The 22657-nt window shown below is 51.5% G+C and overlaps 6 protein-coding genes across 6 annotated transcripts; 3 read left to right on the top strand and 3 right to left on the bottom strand.

Annotated features, from left to right (window-relative positions):
• Window positions 1-759: 759 nt before the first annotated feature.
• E0L32_004533 (uncharacterized protein) lies at window positions 760-4046 on the top strand (the record flags this gene model as incomplete). Its single annotated transcript, XM_031138954.1, has 4 exons — window positions 760-926; window positions 987-2902; window positions 2961-2972; window positions 3391-4046. 4 exons carry the CDS (start codon window positions 760-762, stop codon window positions 4044-4046), a joined length of 2751 nt encoding a protein of 916 aa, XP_030996967.1.
• Window positions 4047-5258: 1212 nt separating this feature from the next.
• Window positions 5259-6208, top strand: E0L32_004532 (uncharacterized protein; the record flags this gene model as incomplete). The annotated part of the gene is made up of 4 exons (XM_031138953.1): window positions 5259-5346; window positions 5415-5630; window positions 5682-6020; window positions 6087-6208. The coding sequence occupies 4 exons, from the start codon at window positions 5259-5261 to the stop codon at window positions 6206-6208; spliced, it is 765 nt and encodes a 254-aa protein (XP_030996966.1).
• A 350-nt stretch (window positions 6209-6558) lies between these two features.
• E0L32_004531 (uncharacterized protein) lies at window positions 6559-7563 on the bottom strand (the record flags this gene model as incomplete). Its single annotated transcript, XM_031138952.1, has 2 exons — window positions 6559-7249; window positions 7313-7563. The coding sequence occupies 2 exons, from the start codon at window positions 7561-7563 to the stop codon at window positions 6559-6561; spliced, it is 942 nt and encodes a 313-aa protein (XP_030996965.1).
• Window positions 7564-8079: 516 nt separating this feature from the next.
• Window positions 8080-9650, top strand: E0L32_004530 (uncharacterized protein; the record flags this gene model as incomplete). Its single annotated transcript, XM_031138951.1, has 3 exons — window positions 8080-8906; window positions 8974-9265; window positions 9399-9650. The coding sequence occupies 3 exons, from the start codon at window positions 8080-8082 to the stop codon at window positions 9648-9650; spliced, it is 1371 nt and encodes a 456-aa protein (XP_030996964.1).
• Window positions 9651-10634: 984 nt separating this feature from the next.
• Window positions 10635-12619, bottom strand: E0L32_004529 (uncharacterized protein; the record flags this gene model as incomplete). The annotated part of the gene is made up of 2 exons (XM_031138950.1): window positions 10635-10921; window positions 11014-12619. 2 exons carry the CDS (start codon window positions 12617-12619, stop codon window positions 10635-10637), a joined length of 1893 nt encoding a protein of 630 aa, XP_030996963.1.
• A 3128-nt stretch (window positions 12620-15747) lies between these two features.
• Window positions 15748-18223, bottom strand: E0L32_004528 (uncharacterized protein; the record flags this gene model as incomplete). The annotated part of the gene is made up of 3 exons (XM_031138949.1): window positions 15748-17014; window positions 17074-17134; window positions 17203-18223. 3 exons carry the CDS (start codon window positions 18221-18223, stop codon window positions 15748-15750), a joined length of 2349 nt encoding a protein of 782 aa, XP_030996962.1.
• Window positions 18224-22657: the final 4434 nt, after the last annotated feature.

Here is a 22657-nt window from a genome sequence, read left to right as displayed (position 1 = left end):
TTTCGTTTCAAGAGTTTCATCATCATTGAATATTTCCTAAAGAGGCCATAGAGCATCAGCCTCAGATGACATGGTGTGGACGGCATATTGTCCCTCTCATGGTTATGTCCGTCACGATGGATGTTAATCCTCCAATGGAAACGGCTTACTCCTCAATCCAGCGGCACACTGCAAGGGATCCTGCAGGTGATGGGAGATGGAAATTGCGAGATGGTCAGAGGATGTCTGAGTTGGGCATCCCTGGTCACCACCTTGTCTGTCTCTGTTCAACGATAGGGCAGATCGAGTTGATGATGATCGAGGGATGTAAGGATGTATGAGAGAAACTTCCTTGGCAGTCTGATCTACCGAATGAAGGGGGTCAGCACAAATTGTACGCTGTGTCTTAGTGTCCGCATGATCTCCTTATCGTCCACGGGATAATTGCATGTCTCTGACCGCTGTGGGTCAGTGAAACGTTGGTGGTAGTACAGAACTCGTCTAACAATCCCGCAACTAGCTCAAGGCAGTCAGAAACGTTGCATGCTCTTAGTCAAATGTCATTGTCTTCTTGGCGGTAGTCAAGGCTCCAGGGTTAGCGGGAATAGAGTATGTGGCGGTACATAATAGGGGCTCAAGGTTAATCCTAGAGCACTTTGACCGTTGCAAGGAGAACTCAAGGTTGTCAAGCGGGTTGTTATTTGCTGATATCCTACATTATCAAGTAATGCTCGTTTGAAACCCTGGGTATTTTGGCAATCATTGTTCATACTTCTCGTCATGACTAGCAAAATCATTCTCCTTTTCATCTTTCCCATTCTTTCCTGGGCTCAGCAACTGAATGGCACGTATATGAATGTGGACTACCCTGGGTTGAGTGACGGGTGTAAAAAGGCGTTGAACACGAGCGTTGCTTGCCCACTGCTCCTGAGCAACCGGGCATTGAGGTAAGGCCTATACGCTTCTCATCGTCTGTGCAGCAGACGAAGATGCTAATGATAACAAAGCAACAATATCTTGGACCTGGACAGCGCCAAGGCTCTTTGCGTGGACAGCTGCTATCGTTCACTGCAGACTGCCAAGACTGCCATCGTAGCAGCTTGCAAGGCTTCCTCGGACACTATCATATTTAGTGGATCGGCTCAGCCAGCATCATACATTGTGGACAACTATATCCACGCGTTCAACGTGTCGTGCAGAAAGGATGCCGCAACGGGGCAGCTCTGCGAGCCATTTATTCTGCAGTGGTCTCAGCAAGGCTTTATGAGAGCCAATGAGACTTGCTCGGATTGCTGGCTCGGCGGGCGTGCGCTCCAGCTAAATAGCCCTTTCGGCTATGATGAGGTGTTGGCAGAGAATTTTGCTTCTTTGACATCGAGTTGCAGCGTGGCGGGCAAGTACACCTTCACAAAACCGCCAACGACCACCTCTCAGAATCCAGGATCAAGCAGCACGAGTCCACCATCCAGCTCTGCAACTCCGGTGTGCAGGAGCAGCTACAAGCTCAAAGCGCAGGACTACGACTGCAACGCGGTCGCGAAAGCGCTCAAGGTGTCAACGTACACGCTGCTCATAGCAAACGACCTGGATCTGTATTGCCAAAACTTCCTCGCCGCGGTCGACGCGCAGGCAACCCTGTGCGTGCCGGAACAGTGCCAAATTTACACATGGCAGGCGGGAGACTCGTGCGAAAGCGTGCTCGTGGGCCACCCTGGAGTGACCTGGACGCAGTTCCTATCGTGGAACCCCCAGTTCAACAGCCTGTGCGGCAACACTGGCAAGTTCATCGGGTACGAGATCTGCATCGGCCCTCCGGGTGGCGGCCTGAACGCCACTGCGACCTCGCCCCTGCCCGGCACGTCGGTGACCGCGCCCGTCCCGCCGCCGACCAACGCTGCCGGCGGGTCCACGAAGCCGTGCGGCAAGTGGTACACCGTCCAGTCGGGAGACACATGCGGCGTCATCTCGGTCGCCAACGGCCTGACCCTGGACGACTTTTACTTCCTGAACCCGTCGGTGGACGCGCAGTGCACCAACCTGCTGCTCGGCGTGGCGTACTGCGTCGCGCCCGTGGGGGACATCCTCACCTACTCCGGGCACCCGAAGCCGACGCAGTCCGGCCCGTGGGCCACCCTCACCGTCCCGACGGCGTCCTACCCACCCGTTAACACGGAGATAACAACCACGAAGGGAGACCCGGGGTACGTGGCGACGACGTCGCTCCTGCCCACCGCGTCGGGCACGGTGCCCGAGTGCCCCGTGTACCGCAACTTCAACGCCAACCAGAGCGACCTCAACGCCTGCGGCTACGTGGCGTACGCCTACGGGGTGACGGTCGACCAGCTGCAGCAGTGGAACCCGAGCCTCGGCGGAGGCGACGGCAGCGCCTGCGCCCTGCAGAAAGGGTTTAGCTACTGCGTCGAGTCGCCCGGCGGCGGTGGGACGGGCAGCCCGACGACGCCGGACACGTGCCTCGACCTGAACGCCACCGAGCCCGGGACGGTGCAGGGCTGCTCCTGCTTCACGCAGGTGAGGGGGTACCAAAACCGCAGCGGATACACGTGCGACGTGCTGGCGGCCTCGGTGCCCATCACTCTCGCCCAGCTGCTCTCGTGGAACACCTGGCTCGGCAAGGCCACTGCTTCTGTGCAGGACTGTAACAAGGCGCTCTATGCGAACCTTGCCTACTACGGAGTTCGTGCTGTCTGCATTGGAGTGGGGAGCGGCACGGGAGGCTCTTTATCGACGAGCTCGCCAACAAGGTCGTCGACGAGCACCTCTGTCAGTTCAGCTGCGCCGACACAGACTGGAAGTGTGAAGGGGTGTCGGCAGTATTACACAGTGCAGTCGGGTGACTACTGTGAATTAATCCAGACCAAGTTTGGCATCACCTTTCAGCAGTTCCTCAGTTGGAATCCTTCAGGTTTGTCCCCCTTGCGTCTTTCTCATGGGATTCGTGCTGTATGCTAACATCTTCAAAGTTGGAAGCAATTGTGAGAACCTGTGGTTGGGCTATGCGTACTGTGTTAAAGGGCCTGCTTGATGATCAAACTGGTGCTGGAATTTGCATTTGTATTTGATTTTGTGCCCTTGGTAGTTCTGAAATTCATTTTCCGTTGTATCAAAACCTAAAGAGTGATGCTGCATGTGAATTCATTGATGTGCAGGCCATGTGAGTGGCAAGAGCATTGTCGCACATGGACAAAAGACGTACATCAAAAGCAAACTTCTTAGCGCTCACAAGTTCCATTTTCCTCCCATCTACAACTACCAAACCAAGCAAACTCCCGACTTTGTTTAATCCAAACACGCGCACGCGAAATTACACGCGACAGTGTTTGAGACCAGCCATGATATCGCCATCACCCCAGTCCCAGCGCACGCCGCAGTTTTCCACCTGTAATAACACAGCTGACTGCATCGAGCGCGCACTCGTCGAAGATGGGCATCGCGTCTGGGGATTCGTTATATATCGGTGTGCATACGACAACAACACAGACGCTGCTTGGGCACGGCTGCTGCAAGCCCTGCGACGATACGCGCGGGAGACATTGGAGTACTACAAGGGGCTCGACATACTCGACCGCTTTCAGCTCACCGTCGTCGAAGACAAGACCGAGTTCGATGGCGCCACCACGAGCACAGTGAGGCAGCACTTCAGGGAGTGGGCCTCGGCACCAGACACCGTCGCGCACGACCAAGGAGTCGACGGCGCCCAGCCGGGCCTGTCGCAGAGATATCGCTACTGCATACGCGTTGACGCCGAGGCACTGGATCGGATCGCTGCTGCTACAGCCGACCTCGAGGAAGGGGTAGACGACACGGACGACGACATCGGCGACGAGGACAACGAGTGCTTCGTGGACCTCGTCTGGAAGGAATGGGAGCCCTCGGTGCCGGACCCGCGCGAGATGCCCATGGAGGCGATCGAGGGTTGCACGCGGCCTGACGTTGGCTGGATGCGAGTCGGGGTCCGCGGGGCCGTGGTGGAGATGTACGAGGCGCTGCGGGATCAGAATGCGTGGTATACCGAGTATCGACGGCCGTATGAGGTGGTGTACCGTTAAAGCGTGAGATCGCTGGTGGATGGAAGGATGTATTGGGAGACTAGGTCTTGGGTTTGCCGCCGTTCAGAGTACAAGATGGAGGGGATGCGTATGACGCTGTTCACGGGGTACCTTGTGGAGGGATGGCAGATCATGTCTGAGTATGCTGAGATATCAGCTACTGTGTGACGTTTGCTTTTTGTCGATGAGATTGGGCGGGGTAGACTCTCATCATGGTTTCAGTAGGTTGGGAGCCAAAGTCGTACGGGAGATACGGGCAACTTGTCTCGACCAGGTCGACGCAGGGAGCACAGCTGCCGCCCCTGGATTACCTACAGGAACTTCGAGTAATGAAACATCTTGTCACGACTTGCCGTTTTGTTGAGCCAGGTTGGTGTGATGATGGAGTGTGAGAAGATAGACCTGCCGTTCCAAACGGCACATCCAAATGCTGATCTCGATCCTTTCAATCAAAACTACCCTCCTACGTTCGTCGTGTTTTTTTCCCCAGTATGACCAACGTATTGTACCTCTCAGGAAGCTCTTTTACTTCAGGGTTTGCCAAGGCCCTGAACTCTGATCCACCATTTGCTCTCGTGTCTGACAAAGCTAGGCATCGTCAGCTTGCCCATTGCGAAGCGACGTCTCACGCACCTAACTCCATACAAGGCTAAGTAAGGCGGGCCATGACCTGAGGCAGACCATCAAGCTCTCGGCGTGAGCCTGTCCTAGTTGAGACGAGTGAGCAATGGCCTATCGACAGCCCTTCTTGGACCAGTCAGCTCAACGCAATTACTGCTGACGCCGCAATCCGTAGGGCTTACATGATTTCCGCTCCTTCCCTCTGCCTTTCTAAAGACGGCTTGTTGATTGGAGGAGGCCTACATATCGCATTGCAAACCAGCCATTGGGATGACGTAGAATGGTTGGCCCGGACCTTTTCGTGAAGGATTAGACTCCGGGGCCCTGTTGCGAACCTGAGATCGGTCTTGTGAGAAAAGGGTCACGTTGAAGTCCGAGGTGTGGCTGTTCTGTCAGCTGGTATTGGCTTGTGAGTTACACGTAGAGCGCCACTGGTAGGTTGAGCTCTAGGCATTGTCAACCAGTCAGATATATAATAAACATATGGAGTGCTTGTAATAAGCTTCCACCGTTCGTGTTGGTCGATCGTGATTAGTTTTGAATGCCTCAAATTCTTTACGAATAGTCGCGGATGTTCCAAAACTTACCATCATGAGGCTAATCTTCCATCTCATCACATACTGCTCCGTCGTAGTGACGGCGTACTCGCACCACTGGCAGGCCCCCGGTCCAAATGACAGTGAGTCTAGTACAATTATGCAGATAGATGGATAATATTCTCAGGACAAGACGCTGAGCTGTAAACAGGCCGCGCTCCCTGCCCGATGCTCAACACGTTGGCAAACCACGGCTATATCCCTCACAACGGACTCAACGTGTCGAAAGAACAATTCCTCGCTGCCTTTGATGAAGCCATTCACGTCGATCCCAACGCCATTGCTTCGGTTGTGGATCTGGGCTTGACACTGTCCACAACGGGCAACCCGAATACGCTCAACCTGCAGGATCTTGCCAAGCATGGAGGTGAGCGCAAACCATAGCACACACACACACACACACACACACACACAAAAGAAGAAATACCCCAGAAGCTGGCTTACATGACTATCCGACCAGCAATCGAGCATGATGCCAGTCTCAGCAGACTCGACGCCGCTCTCGGAGACAACCTCCACTTCAATCCCCGGGTCTGGGCCGAGACCTCGTCCAAGTTCACCAATAGCATCATCTCGGTACAGGACGCCGCCGCCGCACATCGGTACCGCATAGCGCAGAACCGTATCGAGAACCCGGGCTTGTCCTTCGGGCAGAAGGAGGCGGGCTTCAGCTACCTCGAGACGGCGATCTACATGTCCGTCTTTGGCAATGCGACGGGCATAAACGTCCAGCGGCGATGGGTCAAGACTTTCTTTGGTAAGTACCGAGGCGGTTGAACTTCACACAGCATGTACGGCAGCTACTAACTTGCATAAAACGCAGAGCATGAACGTTTGCCCTGGGAGCAGGGTTGGGTCAAGGCCACGATTCCTATCGTTAGGGAGCATGTCGACAATCTGATTGCACAACTGGTAGCGGATGACAATGCAAACAACGAGATGTAAATTTGGTTGATTCAGTTGCAGTCAGAGAGAGCGCTTAGGGGGGAGTACGTGAGGTTTGGAGACGAGTTAAATCGGAATATATTCGCCGTTCGTAGGCAACTCCCGTGCATACAATATATCGTTCAAGCTACCTACGCGGAATATCGCGAGAATTACCAGGCTCTGACTATACACTATCGAGCAAAAGAGTCTCACCCTCATAGAGTGCAAGCTGCAAGAGCTAAGGATAACATGGCCTCCCAATCAGCGGCTCACAGACACCAAATCAAAAGCGGCTCTCGGCCACCAACAAGCCAAGCCAACCTGTTCCAGCTCTTTTCTCGCCAATAATACCACCACCCGACAGACATTCAAGGCGACGCAGGCGGGCTCTCCCCCCGGGTATCGGGCATCCACCCCTTAGGTCGCTCGCTACCGCGGACTTTGAGCCCGTACCCCAGGCGCTCCACCTTCTTGACCGACGTGCGCATGACCTGCATCTTGCCGTCCCAGCTGCGGTCGCCGCGCTGCGGCAGCATCTCGAAGAAGCTGCCCAGCTCCTGCATGTCGGCGACGATGGTCCTGCCACCGCCGCCGGCCAGCTCGCCGTTGAGCGCGGCCGTCGTCGTGGCGAAGCGCATCATCTCGCCCGACAGGTCAAAGGCGCCCATGACGAAGTCCTCGTCGGTCAGGTCGATGCCAGGTTTGGCCTCGTCCACGTCCATGGCTTCGCCTGCTGACTCGGGCTTGTCTTCTTCTGCGGGGGCTTGGTCAGGTTCGTCAGCTGGCAGGACGGCGGTGCAGAGTTCGTGCAGAAGCGTCCTGGCCTCTGCCACGTCCATGAGGCTCTGCTGCCGGAGGTAGTGCGCAAAGGTCACGGCCTCGACGAACTCCTCGATGCAGCTCATGCTGCGGGCGTACCGCCAGCGGTTGATGCCCTGGACGTCGGTGGCGATGGTAGACAGGTGCTTGGAGATCTCCTGCAGGCGCGTCTTCATGTCTGACTCGACGTCCTTGGGGAGGTCCGGGTCGATGGACCGGACCCTCTGTAATGAGAAAATGCTAGACGCCAGTGAGTTGAGGTAGCTCTGGTGGCAGACTTGAAAATGGGTGAACGTGGCCTACATCTTCTTGCTCAAAGCCGTGACATCTCTGGACACCTTGACCACGCGCTCCCTGCGGTCGTGATGCTCGTCGAGCTCGTCCCGGAACCGCTCAAACATGGACGTGTAGGCATTGCGTGAGATCTCCCTGGACTGCTGCGGCTTCTTGGCATTGCCGTCACGGTCCCTCTTGAGGCCACCGCCGCCGTCACGCCTGGGCTTGGAGTCGGGCCTGTCCTGTCTCGGCGCCGCCACACTGGCCGTACCCTCCATTTTGTCACTGTATCGATGCTGTGGTCGAGGATCAATTCATGTGACTGCCTGCATAGGAGGGAGCTTTGGCGGATAATGGAGGTTATCGATGTCGTAAAACGATGCTGAAGGTTGATAATTTTAGTGGGGAAGGGGCACCTGGATTGGTGCGCCAGGCGGCAGGACCCGCTCCCCGCAACTTCGATTCTAGGGGTTCATTTTAGGTACATGACAGTTCTCATCTTGCTCTTGATGATTCTCATACTTGGAGGCTTGCATCAAGGGGCGAACAACGGACTGCACATTGCGACTATAGAAGAGAAGAGCAGGGACAGGATATTTGAGGTCGTTTTCGGGTTCCTGAAATTGGGGATTGAACGTGCCTGAGCCCGGCCGACGGCACCGGAACCCACATGCGCGTCGCCGCGTCGTGTGAGATGCATCGAGGTTGATACCAAGGCAAAGCTGCCTCATACAGCCCATATTTCCATCCAAGACCTCACAAGATCAAACCCTTCGATACGAGCCACATCCGCCATGGCTCCCAAGGCACCTTCCACCGCTTCCTCCCCCTCCTCCCCTTCCCACTCCCTCCTCACTGCGTTCTTCTCCCGCCCGTCCCCAGTCTACATCTCGGCCGCCGTCCTGCGGCTCGTCCTCCTGCTCTACGGCCTCTGGCAGGACGCCAACTCGCCCCTCAAGTACACAGACATAGACTACCTCGTCTTCACCGACGCCGCGCGCCTCTCCGCCGCGGGGGCGTCCCCCTACGGCCGCGAGACCTACCGCTACACCCCGCTGCTGGCCTGGATCCTCGCGCCCACCGCCCTCGGCGACCCGGCCACCCCGCTCGGCGTCGCGCTCTTCGCCTCGGGCAAGGTGCTCTTCGCCGCGGCCGACCTCGTCGCCGGCTGGCTGCTCGTGCGGATCCTGACGACGTCGTCGTCGGCCGAGGGCCTGGGTCCGGGTACGACGAGGCTCATGCCGCCCGAGAGGGCGAGGCGGTTCGCCGCCATATGGCTGCTCAACCCCATGGTCGCGACCATCAGCACGCGCGGCAGCTCCGAGGGCCTGCTGGGCGCGCTGGTCGCCGCGCTGCTGTGGGCCGTGCTGCGCCGGCGCGTGGCCCTGGCGGGCTTCCTGCTGGGCTTCGGTGTGCACTTCAAGATCTACCCCTTCATCTACGCCCCGGCGATCGTATGGTGGATGGACGACGAGCGGATGGGTCGGGCCGGCGCCGCCGCCGCCGCCAAGGACGGGAGCCTGCTCGCTGTGGTCAAGAAGTTCTGCAGCCCGGCCCGGGTCCAGCTGGCCGTCGTGAGCCTGGCTACCTTCCTCGGGCTGAACGCGCTCATGTACTCCATGTACGTCTGCCATCCCCTCCCCTCTCCCTCCCTGACATGCGATGCTAACCTCCGGGACCGGAAAAAGCTATGGCTTCCCCTTCCTCCAGCACACCTACCTCCACCACGTCACCCGCATCGACCACCGCCACAACTTCAGCCCGTACAACATCCAGCTGTACCAGGCCTCCTCTCCCGCGTCGCTACTACCGGGCCACAACGGCAGCAGCCTCCCGCGCGCCGAGTCCCTCGCCTTCCTCCCGCAGCTGCTTCTCTCAACCTTGCTCATCCCCTTCGTCATGGCCAAGAAGGACCTGCCGACCACCATGCTGGCCCAGACCTTTGCCTTTGTCACCTTCAACAAGGTGTGCACGAGCCAGGTGAGCGCCTCTCCCCTCTCACTCCTCTCCCCTCTCACTCCTCTCCCCTCTGGTCCCTCTCTCTCTCCGTCTTCCTCACTCTCAATAAGAAAAAAAAGCACACCGCTGACTGACTGACTGATGGGGCGGGCAGTACTTCCTCTGGTACATGGTCTTCCTGCCGCTCTACCTCCCGCGCTCCTCCCTGCTGCGCCGCCCGGCCCTCGGCTGCGCCGCCCTGGCCCTCTGGGTCGCGTCCCAGGGCGCCTGGCTGCAGCAGGGCTTCCGGCTCGAGTTCCTGGGCCGCAGCACCTTCGTCCCGGGCCTGTGGCTCTCCACGCTGGCCTTCTTCCTCGTCAACTGCTGGATCCTGGGCGTCATTGTCGGCGACGTGGCCGAGAAATGAAAGAAAAAATGACACCCAAACCAGGGGTTTTGTGGAAAGGGAAGAGAGGAACGGGGAATGGGTCGGGGTTTGGATACACGGGTTGCTACCCGCCCCCCCTTTGTATAGAATGTACGCCGGGGAAACATATAGAGCACCTGGCGTCGCTGGATGGGGGAGATCACGCTGGTGCATGACGGCGGCTCCAGACTTGGATAGACAAAAGCACAGGTTCGCAGAAGCAAGTGCGCGTTTTCAGACGCAAATGGTTCTCGTCATTATCCCATTCTCACAGGTCTAGCTTTCTTCAGTCTAATTCATCGAGCCACTCTCACAAAGCCCCCAGCCGCTCTTCCAAGCAAAGCTCTGGCTCACCCCCTTCTCCTGAGACAGGCAAATGGATATATCACCCCCAACAAAGATACCCAGGGACAAAAAAAAATGCCCACAGACCAAACACAGGAGCAAAAAGGCAGGATGTTGGTATCAAAACCGCAGGGGAATAAAAGACAAAAACACACTGCCAACGTCGTTTCCGAGTAATATAGCGACCAGAAAGAAGGCCGCAAGACAAACTGAGGAGGGTGTCGAGAGCGAAACGCAAAAAGGGACACGCTGAGACCAAGTCCGCTCTACCTTGGGGGGAGAGGTTTCCGAATATGAAACAGAGTTCCCCCAGCAAAGACTCCAGGAAACCCTCCCACATTTGCTTTTTGCAAAAACAGACCTGGAGTAAGAGAAATAATCGCAAGAAAGAAAAGAAACTCCGGAATCCGTATCGCCTTTCGTGATGAAGCCATCCGCCCCCCTCGTTATGAGGAAAATCCCTGCAAATATCCGTGTACGCCTTTGCCTATATGTCGTCGTGTCCTCGTGTATGTGCTGATTCTCTTTCTCCTTCTTTCATCGAGCCGCGTCTCGGGCATATCATTTTGTTTCCCTTCAATGCCTACCGCTCGCTGACCTTCTTGCCTGCCTGCCTACCTGGCAACACCGCTCAGTTCACTACTGCTGCTGCTGCTGCGGCGACGGCACGATGTGTATCCCGCCCGCCAGCAGCGCGTAGTTGCTCAGCTTCAGCGACAGCACCCTCTTGCGCGGGAACTCGGGCACGCAGATGCGCTGCCCGTCCTTGACCGTCACCACCTCGCCCCACATCTCCGACAGGTCCTCGAACCGGGCCGCCGGGCGCACCCGGCCCAGCTCGCTCACGATGGCGTCGCTCCAGACGCCCGAGCACACGCCGTCGCTGCGCATCAGGAAGTACGGGTTCAGCGGCGGAGCAGGCGAGTCTTTTTTGTATTTGAAAAAAAAAAGTCAGCAATACTGCCCCATCAACACCAATCTTTGGAGGAGAGAAAAAAGAAAGAAGAAAAAAACTCACCGAGATCCACATATCGGATCCGCATGTACTCGAGCCCCTTGAACCGCTCGAGCGCCCGCACCCCGGCCAGCACGAGCGCCTCGAACGCGGCGATGAAGCCCATGTCCGTGATGCCGGAGCCGGACTCGCTCCACTGCGCCACGTGCCGGCAGCAGTTCTTGACCACGAGGTCGACGCTCTTGAGCCGCGCGCACCGCGGGTCCGCCAGCCGCGCCGCCGCGTCGAAGAAGCCCCGGCACACGCGGCCCGTGAACGACAGGTGCTCGAGCGCGGGCGCGCACTCGGCCAGCCGCAGGCAAAAGTGCATCTCGTTGGCCACCTTTAGAAAGTAGGGCGGGAAGGACAGCTCGCGCCGGTAGTCGCTCTCGAGGCACAGGTGCAGGCTCGTCAGGTCGAGGGGCAGGCGCGGCAGGACGGCCGCCATGCTGAGGTACGTCTTGGACTTGGGCTTGCTGTACGAGGCGTGCCACTCCTTGAGCTGGGGCAGCGCGGCGGCGATGTGGTCAAAGTCGTCGGCGTCGCGGATCAGGTTCCACTGGCCCTTGCACACAAGCGTGCGCACACTGTCGATGCGCGGCAGGGCGACAGGGTGAGCCGGATACGAGGTGTTGTTGTTATTGGCACCGCCGCCGAGGGGACGGGAAAAGTGCCGGACCATGGGCGCCTTTTTCCGCTCGCCGCCCTCGAGGGTCAGCACGCGGACCTCGGGGAAGGTGCTGCCGACAAAGTAGAACGTCTCCTCCAGGGAGCAGTTGTCCTGCGGCAGCGTGTACAATGGGCTCGTGCCGTCGGGCGTCATGGTGGGCAGCAGCTCGCGCCACGCCGGCGACCACCACGACGCCGCCGAAGCATGTGACGACTGCTCGCGCTTGGCCTGGAAGACGGGGAACCAGATCTCGATGTGCTTGACGTAGAAGCGCATGTGCGGGTTCTCCGCAAAGAAGATGAGCGCCTCGCTCAGCGACTCGTGGGTCGCCTTGAGCTTGATGTGCCTATAGAGCCGGTCCTGGATCAGCACGCGCCAGACGTTACTAACGAGGGCCAGCTCGGAGAGCTCCCGCCTCCTGGAGTGCCGCAGGGCCGTGGCCCAGCTCTTGGTCACGCTGTTCATGCCCATCGAGCTCTTGGACGCGGTCGACACCCGGTAGCCGAACAGATGGTCTAAGATGCACTCGTGAATCTCGGCGGGGAGGTCATTGAGGTTTAGACGGGCGCTCTGTCGCTGATCCGCGGTCGTCGTGGGTGAGGAGGGGCACAGCTCCATGAGGTCATCGCCGTCGCTCGAAAAGTGTGAGTGCGGGCAGGAGCACCGCAGGTCGTCTGTCCGCTGTTCTGGCTGGGGGAAAGGTGTGCTTTTGGGCCTCGCCGGCGGCACGAAGGACTGGGTGTGGATCTGATCGAGGGGAGGGCTGGAGGGGCCGGGCGAGACGGGGTTAGAGGCCGTCGTCATGATCGACTCCAGCTCGATCTTGGCCTCGCCGTCGTCGGGCTGGTGTATGGACGCCGGCCGCTGCGGCCGGGCCACGGCTGTGTCGAGGGATAGAGGAAGGTCATGATGCTCGTCGTGATCGTCCGGCGTCCTTGAGACGGCGTCGCGCAGCGACATAGTGTTGTTTTTGGTATGATGGAAAGAAGAAAGATGCGTTATCGGTCAGGTAATGTGATTGGGCACCATGGCAGACAATCGAGGAAGAGAGAGGGGGAGAGAGGACCAGGTTGTCGTGGCTCGCAGGAAGGAGAGAAAGGATCGCTTGGTGTGTGAGGAGAGGCGAGGGCTCGGATGGCTGGCTGTACCGATGGTTGATAGTCGGTATGCTTGTTCACGGACGGCTTCTTTGCTTTGGAGATATCACTTGGACTGCTGCGGAATCAATCCTCGTTGTGTAGGCTCGCGTGAGGAGTTCGAGGGAGTTGTGAGCAGATAACGGTATCAGCTATCCTGGTTATCTGTTTATCTGGGACTCGGCTCGTGCCGCCAAGATGGCGAGGACTATCGCCAAGTGGTGGGTATCTCTTCGAGTAGATGTGAACGGTGATGCGGCTCGTGGCTGGTGACAATGTCTTGGGCTGGTGATCGGGTTTATGTGTCGTGTGTCGTGTGTCTTGGGTAAATGTTGGTGGTGGTGGTATCGCAAGTGTTGGGCAGCCCAGATTAGACTGGATAGGCTCCCGTTATCAGCAGAGTGCGGTCTCGAATTGGTGGTGTGGTGGTGGTGGTGCCGCGCCCGCAAGGTCGACTCTTTTCAGCGGCGGCTGGCAGAGTAGAACCAGCAGGACAGTAACAAGTGGTCGGAAGATTTGGGCGTCGACACACAAGAAAGTGGACCTGGTCACACAGAGGATTGGGAGGACCGAAGAAATTGTAATTATCCAATCTCGAAAGAGGGGGAGAAAGGGAGAAGGCCTCCCTGCGTGTGTGTGTGTGTGTGTGCTGTGTGTTTGAGACAAATGTCCTGCACAGCCGCCAAACATCTGTTCTTTTTTAGCAATCTCATCTCTCTTACAGTCTGATGGCTAATAAGTAGACGCCGCCCTCCACGTAATCCTGTTTCTCCTCTATCTTCCCTTTTTTCCTTGATTCTCGGTATCTCTACTCCCTCTTCTCGACTGCCTTCAAGGTTCCGCATTTCCACGAGGGTACCATCTGGGACCAGTGCTCCGACTACTACCGGTGCTAGTGAATCATCATCGAGCTGAACCGAAAGGGATCCCGTTTTGTCTTCACTGGGTACGAAGCGCGTAAATTGACCGCATGAGCCACCGCGCGATAGGTGGGGTCCAATGCTGTCAGGTCATTTACAGTGGAGAGAACCCTGCAGCCCAGGCTGACCTTAGTTACATTGGCGTCATAAGAGAAAAAAAAGCTGGAGCCAATTTTGGTCTTGGTCTTGGTCTTCGTCAATTTTTTTTTCTTTTATTTATTCGGGGATCCCGTCAATCTTCCAGGGGGGACTCTCGCTCGGCAACATGTGCGACGCAGTATGTACTTGAAGCGAGATCCGGCAACCTGGTGCCCCTCTGTGGCTTTGTTTCTGTGTTTTCGCATTCCTCACTTGCATTCCTTCTGGCTCGTTCGTGGCGGTCCGTACAAGTACAGGTAGGCAGGCACGTTATCTTATCGCGCAACCGGCGGCATTCAAGCCAGAAGAGTGACGGTGAGGGACCCTCGCTCCTCACCAAGCGACGAATCAGCATTACAAAGGTACCCAGGTACTTTGAAGGCGACACATGGACGTCGGCCCTCTCAAGCATCCTGATCCTGGACTTCAGCCCTCAGTATTTCAGGTTTTTCTGCCCTCCACCGAGGAGTACGAAGTATCCTATCCCAGCACGTAAAGGGCGCCGATCCAATGCCGGCACTGAGGAGAATCCACCCACCATGGCACTTCCACGAGCAACACGTAGCAAAAAGGCAGCAAAAGGGCGGCGATCTCGTTGCCGTGTTTCCCCCAGCGCCCACTCGATCAAGAAAAGCTGCCTTGTACCGGCCCAAGTCCACACTAAATCCTACCCAAAAGGATGCACAGCCCACAACCTGCCCATTCCTTGGGCATCAGGCCAGGTTTCTGCCAGCGAGGGGCTTCCACCCAAAAGCTTAAACCAGGATCCTCAATGTCCAGCATTTGCCAATCGTATGGCACCTATTCACATGATTTGCTACACGGGAGATGCTAGCAGACATGGAACCCCCTTCAAATGCCGCTACCTACTTGTGGGTCTGCCGGGCATGTCGGCTCCTCCCGGAAACAGAATGTGGACCATGTACTGCCGATGACAACTTGCCAAAAAGAGGAACACCATATCAACTACTTACTTAACCTAGTATGATACCTAGAACAGTCTTCATTGACTGCTAGACACTAGAGTCGTATGCTTTGGATTCAGCATACATCGCCAGTCTCTCTCACTCGATGCCGTAAACCCATCGTCTGCCAGTTCTTGGCGTGCGCGCACAGCTCAAAATCGAATAGCGTGGCGGCGATACGGCCGGTCCGATAGTCAGGAACCCAGGCTGTGAACAATCCAATATTCAAGTTTGAGCCAGTGAACACACTTAAATCGCTCATCATGCCGGTGCCGGCGGTGCCCAAGGAGCGTTAAAGGAAATAGCAAGATTATGGTCTTGGTCTGTGTGGCTGTGACAAAAGATTCATTCACATCTCTCATGTTGCTACTCGTAAATATACACACCAAGTCCCTCTCAGAGGAGGACTCAACATTAGAAGACGAAGGAGAAAAAGAGAAAAAGAGCACGTATCGCCCATCTCCACTGGCAAAAAAGACTTCCCGAGTTCGATTTTCCTGTCCTCGGGGAGGGCCGAGACCATCCCCTCGAGGTGGGCTCCTTATGCCTCGTCAGCAAGCTGAAAAATCGTGGCGGAACCCAGAATCGAACCCGGTAGTGTCTTGTCAAGAGAATCACTTTCTCGCCCATGGGGATGGCAAGTCGGATCTTCTCTCCGCAAGCAGGCGCTCTAACCACTGAGCCAACCAACCAGTCTAACCCGAAGGCTGGGAGGAAGAGCTGCTTTGGGCAATCTTAAGGGGTTATCACAAATTCTACATCAGCATCACTTCTTGCTTAGACTTTGAAACTGAAGACTTCATGAGTCGTGTCACGTTCGTGTAGCAATCTTTCCATCCTAGTAAAGATGACCCCTCCCTAGGTCATTGTTGCGGTGACAGATCTGCTGCGGTCGCCCGCCCATCGAGCAAGAAACAAAGTCAGGGGAGCTATTGTACCAACCATTCTTGTCCTGGTGGCAAGGGTGTTGTCTTGATTGCAGGCGGTACATCCTCAACTTCGCGGAAAACATCGCGCCCAACCCGTTCACGCACCATCTCGTCTTCAAGAAGTTGAACCTTCATCTCCAACTTGACAATGAGTCGGGCATCTGCGCTCTCCAATATGGTCACTAGCAACCCACTATAGAGAGCCCCCTCGTTTCCTAGAGATGTCTGAAGTATGATCGCGAGAGATTTGCACAGGAGGCCAGAAAAATTGTGTACGAGGCCACGGGATGTACGTAAGACGTAAGTGTTTCCGTGGCATTCGATGCGCGTTCTGGACCGTGGCTGGAGATCAAAGTCCTTCCCTGGCTTCCCTTGAAGTACCATGCCCTCCGAGGTAACAATGAGGCCGTCGTCGCTGACGGTGGCAGGCGAACGCACCAATGTGAGCAACCAATCTTCTTGGCTGCCTCCAAGGAATGTCAACGGCATCCATCGGCGGCCTGGCTGTTGGCTCTTTTTCCTCGAAGTAAATGCTATGGCCGCCGGGACTGAGGGGAGCATCTTGAGGAATGCATGCATTCTTTCCTCTGCGCTGTCATGCTCCAGAATGGGGCCTGGGTCTATCCCCAGGACCCCAGCTAGACAAATGGTTTCGTCCTTGAGTTTGCTTGTCCACCTGTAACCAAGTTCATCAAGTAACATCAGAAAATGGAGTGGAGTCTTGTCTTCCTCGGCAAGATCCCGAGGTACCAGGGCGTAGATCGCGCCCAGAGCCCTTGTTGTGAGCCAGCCTGCCATGCTGTTCTCTACGTAGTGAGCCCGCGGCAAGTCGTTGTGGCGCATCAAATATTCGGACTTCCGCAAACCATCTTCCAACACTACCAACTTCGCGATGGTGGTGAGGTTGGCCACCATATCTCCAAACTGAAAGGTTAGCTCCTGAGCAAGACGCGACTCGGAAAAGGTCCACAAGCGTTTAGCCCAAGTGGATGCCCTGATAGCCATAATGAGCTCGACTGCATCTGCTCCCCTGCATGTAACTTCAGCAAGAGTGTCGTCAAGGACAAGGACTGTCACAGCGCACGAGTATACACTGCCCATAGCTCTGATTGCAGCCTCGCGAGTCTCCCTTGCCAGAGGAACGCACAACGTATCGAGCCAAAAGGGCACGGGACCGGTGCTGTCTGGGAAGAGGCCATTGACCAGTCCTTGCAAGCGCTGAAGCTGGCATTGGGGGATCGCGTTTTGATTCGGATTGCCTAAACCGCTGAGGATGCCCAAGCACGTCAAACAAGGATCAAGGCTTGTGTGTAATTGGAAACCTACTCGGACCACACATGAGAGATCGCAACATAGTCCAGATCCGCATTTTTCTCTCCCCTCTTAACTAAGGATTTGTCAGTATCAGTATCGCATGTGGGCTCATGAAAATGCCAGTGACATGGACACACATACTGCTGGACGCTTTTTTGGTGCCTACAACCTTGATGCCCGACCTGTCTGAAATGATGAGGGGTATTCGTCCCTGATCCACGATATCTGACACCGTTGAATCCATCGTCGACTCGCTGAATGCCATGTCACAGTTTTGACCATTGCAGTCACCGCAGTGCCTTGTAGTATAGTTCGCCTCGTCGATAGTCTCCTTCCGGCAACGCTCACCGTACTTGCATTGGCGATGTTCTAGTCCATATTTGGAGGCCCGACGATCCCTCAAACTCCAGTAGTAGAGTTCTTCTTCCGTTATGCTCGAATTTGAAATGAGAGCGCAGACCTCGCTAGGACACCATCCCGCTTTCAAGAGTCGCCCTATTACCCATTGAGTGTCTCCCCCCACAATGTGATGTTCCCTTAGTTCGGAGGACGCAGAATATGTTACCAGTGCAAGAGTTCTGGAGAGCTCAGTTGAAAGGAATGTGATGGAAACGTAGATTTGCTCGAACAGGGATTGGGGTGGGGGTGGGCCGACAAATAAAGATCTCTCATGCTGTCGAACTCGTTTTACTTTCTGACCCAGACGAGCCAACGATGTCTGGAGCCGCGACATTTGGCTTGAGGCGCTGGAAACGAGAGCGGCTGCTTCGCTCGTAATTCCACCCTCTGCTTTGTAATATTTTCCCCGTAGCTGCGCAATGCGAAATTGAAGCATCCTTGTTGTGATGAATGATTGTGTCAAGCCGTTGATCTCCTCTTGACGGACGAGCTCCTCCTTGGACACGGCGACTCCGAGACCGTTGAAAAACGTTGAGTAAGTCTCGAAGAACAAGTGATGCTGCCATGAAGAAAGTACCATCTCAAACACGTCCTTGTTCCTGGCCACCAGGAGGCTCAGGGCGAGGTGGTCGCTGAAATGTTGATAGAATACGGCAAAAGGATCGAAACTCGGACGGAGAGGGTGACCTCCTCGGACGGGTACCAGACATGGGATGGGCCCAAGCGGATTATACGGGTTCTGAGGGGATGGGAGATGGTCCATTGTGAAGACAGGGGAATTGTTCTCGAGTCCAAGGCCAAACGGACCTGGCGTTGAAAGAGTGTGAGCGTTGGGCGAACTGCCCAATTTATTCAGTCCCGTAGGTAGTGCAGTGTGCCTTGTCTGCCTACGACAAGGCTGGGCTAACTCTCATGTCGTTGGCAGTGCAGCATGCATAAGCCAGTCGACAATCCAGCCAATTGGTATGAAGTTCTCACGCCTTGGCAGATAACAGACATCTCTACTAGTTGCAACGCGTGGCGGGCACTGATTTACTCTGTGATAGGGTCTGAACGAGGGTCAAATATTGGCTTCAAATGCTGAGATACTCTAGTCGACCTACATGCAACCTGGTATCTAGATGGGTACGCTATTGACGAAGTCGGAATGCAAGGCTGTGACATTTTACAGTGGTCAAGATCTCTTTCCAACGTTTCATATCCTCGGTATTTTCAACTCCTCGATCAAAGACTGACTGTCCCTGTAGGGCCTTGAAATCATTTGCACAAATTTGCACAGAAGCAATGCTAGATGTTCAGCACGATTCAGGAACGCCCGCCAGCTTTCGTTCAGTGGGGCGGGGCATCTTGCTGGGGTGGGGTTGGCAAGCAAAATATGGAAAGGGACGGCGCCCATGTTTCGGTTTCAGATCGCACATCAAAACGCCCCTTAAGCGACCAATCCGCTGCGAGCATCGTCTCCCAGCGCTTCTGTAACTTTCCGAAATCACTCTTGTTTCTTGTCGTCGCTCGATGTCCAGCTCTGCCCTTGCCCAGAAAGTCGCATCCTCAGGGGAGATCTCAGACAAGGCCCTGCTCTCTAGCGCGTACAGCTTCTCGCCTAGACTTGACCTGACATTCGATCGCTTGCAGGCATTCCCTCCCATCCCCATCCCCGTCCCCCCAAGCAGGCCCTTCCATTTGCTCCTTCTAGGAGAATTGCGCTTGATCTAGAACAAGCACCGATCGAGACCTTCCTGAGACTCTGGCCCCGCCGGCGGGCGACACGGCCTGTAGCACCGTGGTATTCGGTCGGTTTCGAACTGGCACCACTGAGCACGCCGCTCTGCGCCAAGGCTGGCAGCTGGCCTAGCATCTTGGGCAGTAGGGGGAAATTTGGCCGTGGACGGCGGTGCTGGCGACGGACCTATCAAGGACACGCACTGCGCCCAGCAGACAGCTCAAGTTGCAAGATGAAAAGGTGTCAACTAAGGGTCGGATCAATCGAATTCTATTCGTTGAGGTGTCTAATTCTAAGGGAGAAAAGGGGAAGGCCGCCAGGGGGCCGCCGGCCCTTAGAGGTGGCCCTAAAGGGCGGTATGGTTGGGCAGAGACAGCTCCACATACTAAATTTGCTCTGGGGTTGTTCTTAGTGGACCAGCCCCTTCTGATATACCCCTCTAGATCTCTGGAATCTAGGATTCTAGGAGATCTAAAGCTATTTCTATATCTTAAATAGGAAATTAATAATTTTATTTAATATTAAAGACTAATTAGCTATTTCTAGTCTTATTAACTATATATTAGATATTAATATAGATATATATTAGGCTAGAGGCTCTATAGAGGTTATTCTTTCTTACTATTAACTCTTATATCTTTCTTATATATTTTAATATATTCTATATAGCTTTAAATAGCTTCTATTCTTTCTAATAACTAATTTAATAGTTTAGTAATTATAATATCTATCTCTTAAGATAGAAGACTTAGATTTAAACTCTAATTAGATATAGTTTTAAATAGTCTTAGCTAGGGTATTTTTTAGGTTTATTAGCTTCTTATTTAGATTAACTAGACTAGAAGATTCTATAGGTTTAATTCTTATAAAGAATATTAATCTTTTTACCCTTCTTTTAAATAATAATAGAAAGAGATATATAGAAAATAATAATATAGTACTTTCTATAAGTAGTTCTAATAGCCTAATAGTAGGATATCTACTTTCTTTAATAGAAGGTCTAGATTTAATTTCCTATTAGATTTCTAAATTTCTTAATATCTTTAAATTCTAAGAAGTTCTTTTTATTAAATATAACTAAAGACTACTATTCTTTTTACTAGTCCTAATTATCTCTTAAGATAATAATAAGATAGAGATAAAGATCTAACTACTTAATAAACTTCTAGTACTTATTAATTAGAAGAATCTTAATTAGCCTATTAGCTAGTATTTAATTAATAACTAGATATTCTATCTTTACTATCTTCTTTTAGACCTCTTACTAAACCTAATAATAATAGATATTAATATATCTTAAAGCTATCTTAAGCTATAGATTCTTACTTTTAACTAGATAAATAGTTTAATAGTTATTATAATAAATAATAAACTAGTCTAGTAGTTATAGTATTATCTTTTTAAAAAATTATATAATAATAATAATCTCTTAAAAGAAGCTTATAAGAGTAAGTAACTCTACTTTAGTAGATAAGATAATAATAATATTTTACTTAACTACTTTTTAATTAATAATACTTCTAAATAGTATTATAAGATATCTCTAAAAGAACTTCTAATTCTCTAGATTATCTTTAAATAAAATATTAGTATAGACTTTAAGTAAGAGATTTAGATTATTTCTATTAAATAGAATGTCTAGCTTCTTTATTCTTAGAAGGTAGTAGATAACTCTATCTATCTTCTTTATTACTTTAGATAGAGGATTTATAAGAAAGTAGGTAAGACTAGTAACTACTTTAGTAATATCTAGCCTTATAGTAATACTAAGATAGATTAGAGATCCTACCTTTTATTAATAGATATAAATCTCTAATAAGATTACTTACTTATCTAGCTTTATAATCTTCTTAACTAATATAGAGATAGCTAGCCCTCTAGTTATATTATTAAGCTTATATCTAATAGTAAGATTAATAATCTTATCTTCTTATAAGATCTAGATCTAGCTCTAATTAATACTTTAAATAACTCTTATTTCTAAGAATTACTTAATATTCTCTAGATCTCTTATTTTAAATCAGTAGATTAAGGCCTCTTTAAAGGCCTCTTCTTTAGTATTATCTTTCTTATAATAGAGATAGATAATATTATTAATATAGAAGAATATTAGAATAAAGTTATTATAGAAGAGGTATAGCTCTTTAGTTATTTAGGTGAATTTTATTTTAATAAGAACTATTAAAAGAAGCTTCTACTATAATAGTAGTAATATCTATAGGCTATATAGTACTCTAATTAAATAAGCAATCTTACTAGTCTATTTAAAGTATAGTAGGAGTTCTATAAATATCTTCTTATTAAGATAGGTGTTAGTAAAGATATTAATTATATCTAACTATTTTACCTTAAGCCTAAATCTTATAATAATAGTTATAAGAATTTAAAAAGATCTTTCTATTAATATAGTAATATAGATATCTTAATTATTTAATAATTATTAGTCTTCTTAAATATAGATCCTAATCTTAAATCTCTTAATATACTCTTTACTATTAAACTTATAGGTAAATACCTACTTTAATAATATAACTATCTAGCCCTTAACTTTATAATAGTCTACTATCTTTAATATCTTATTATCTTAGATATTCTTAACCTTCTTTTATATAGTCTTAAGTTAGTATTAGCTATAAAGATTATTAATAGCCTTCTTAGTATTTCTTAGCTCTAGTAATAGATTATTTTAATATAGTTAAAGTAGCTATTAAGACTCTTATTTAATAGAGACTACTTTAGCTTAGAAGCTAGTATAGATTATATTAATACTATAGTAGTCCCCTAGAATCATCCTATTAACCACTTACTATTATCTTCTAAAGAGCTTCTCTTACTCTCTTAACTACTATATATAGTCTATTAGCTTATAATTTCAAGCTGATTATCTAATTAGTATAGAACTTAAGAAATCTTTCTAAAAATTTTCTAATATCTTTAAAATATTATTCTCTTCCTCTAATAAAGTTTCTAGAGTTATTAGACTAGAGGTTATAGATTTAAAGCTCTTTATTAGTCTTATTATAGCTAGTTCTTAAACTAGCTCTTTACTTTAATAAGAAGTTAGATAGATAATAATAATCTCTTTAAACCTCTCTTATACTAGGCTAGGCTTTTTAATTACTTTAATCTATTAGAACTAATCTCTCTTTCTAGTAGCTTTAAACAGTCTATTTATTAGACTAGAGAGGCTAATAATCTTATTATTAATCTCTTTAGGCTCTAGCTCTCTCTCTATTAATTTTAGTAACTTATAGACCTCTACTAATAATATAAATATAGCTAATCTCTTTCTAGATTTATTATAATTCTTCTTTTTAAAGAAGAACCCTTCTTTAAAGATTATATCTCTTAATAGAACAACCTTCTTCTTCTTAAGGATCTAGATCTACTAAATATTTATATCTTTATAGCTAATAAGATATCTAATCTTAGTATAGGATTAATATTTAATCTTAGTTAATATTATAGTATTATAAT

This window comes from Thyridium curvatum, assembly GCF_004353045.1.
Source record: "Thyridium curvatum strain D216 chromosome Unknown NODE_22_length_467593_cov_81.276643, whole genome shotgun sequence".
Taxonomy (NCBI): Eukaryota; Fungi; Ascomycota; class Sordariomycetes; order Thyridiales; family Thyridiaceae; genus Thyridium; species Thyridium curvatum.
Note: the sequence above shows the minus strand (reverse complement) of the source record. Positions and strands in the feature narration are given on the sequence as shown.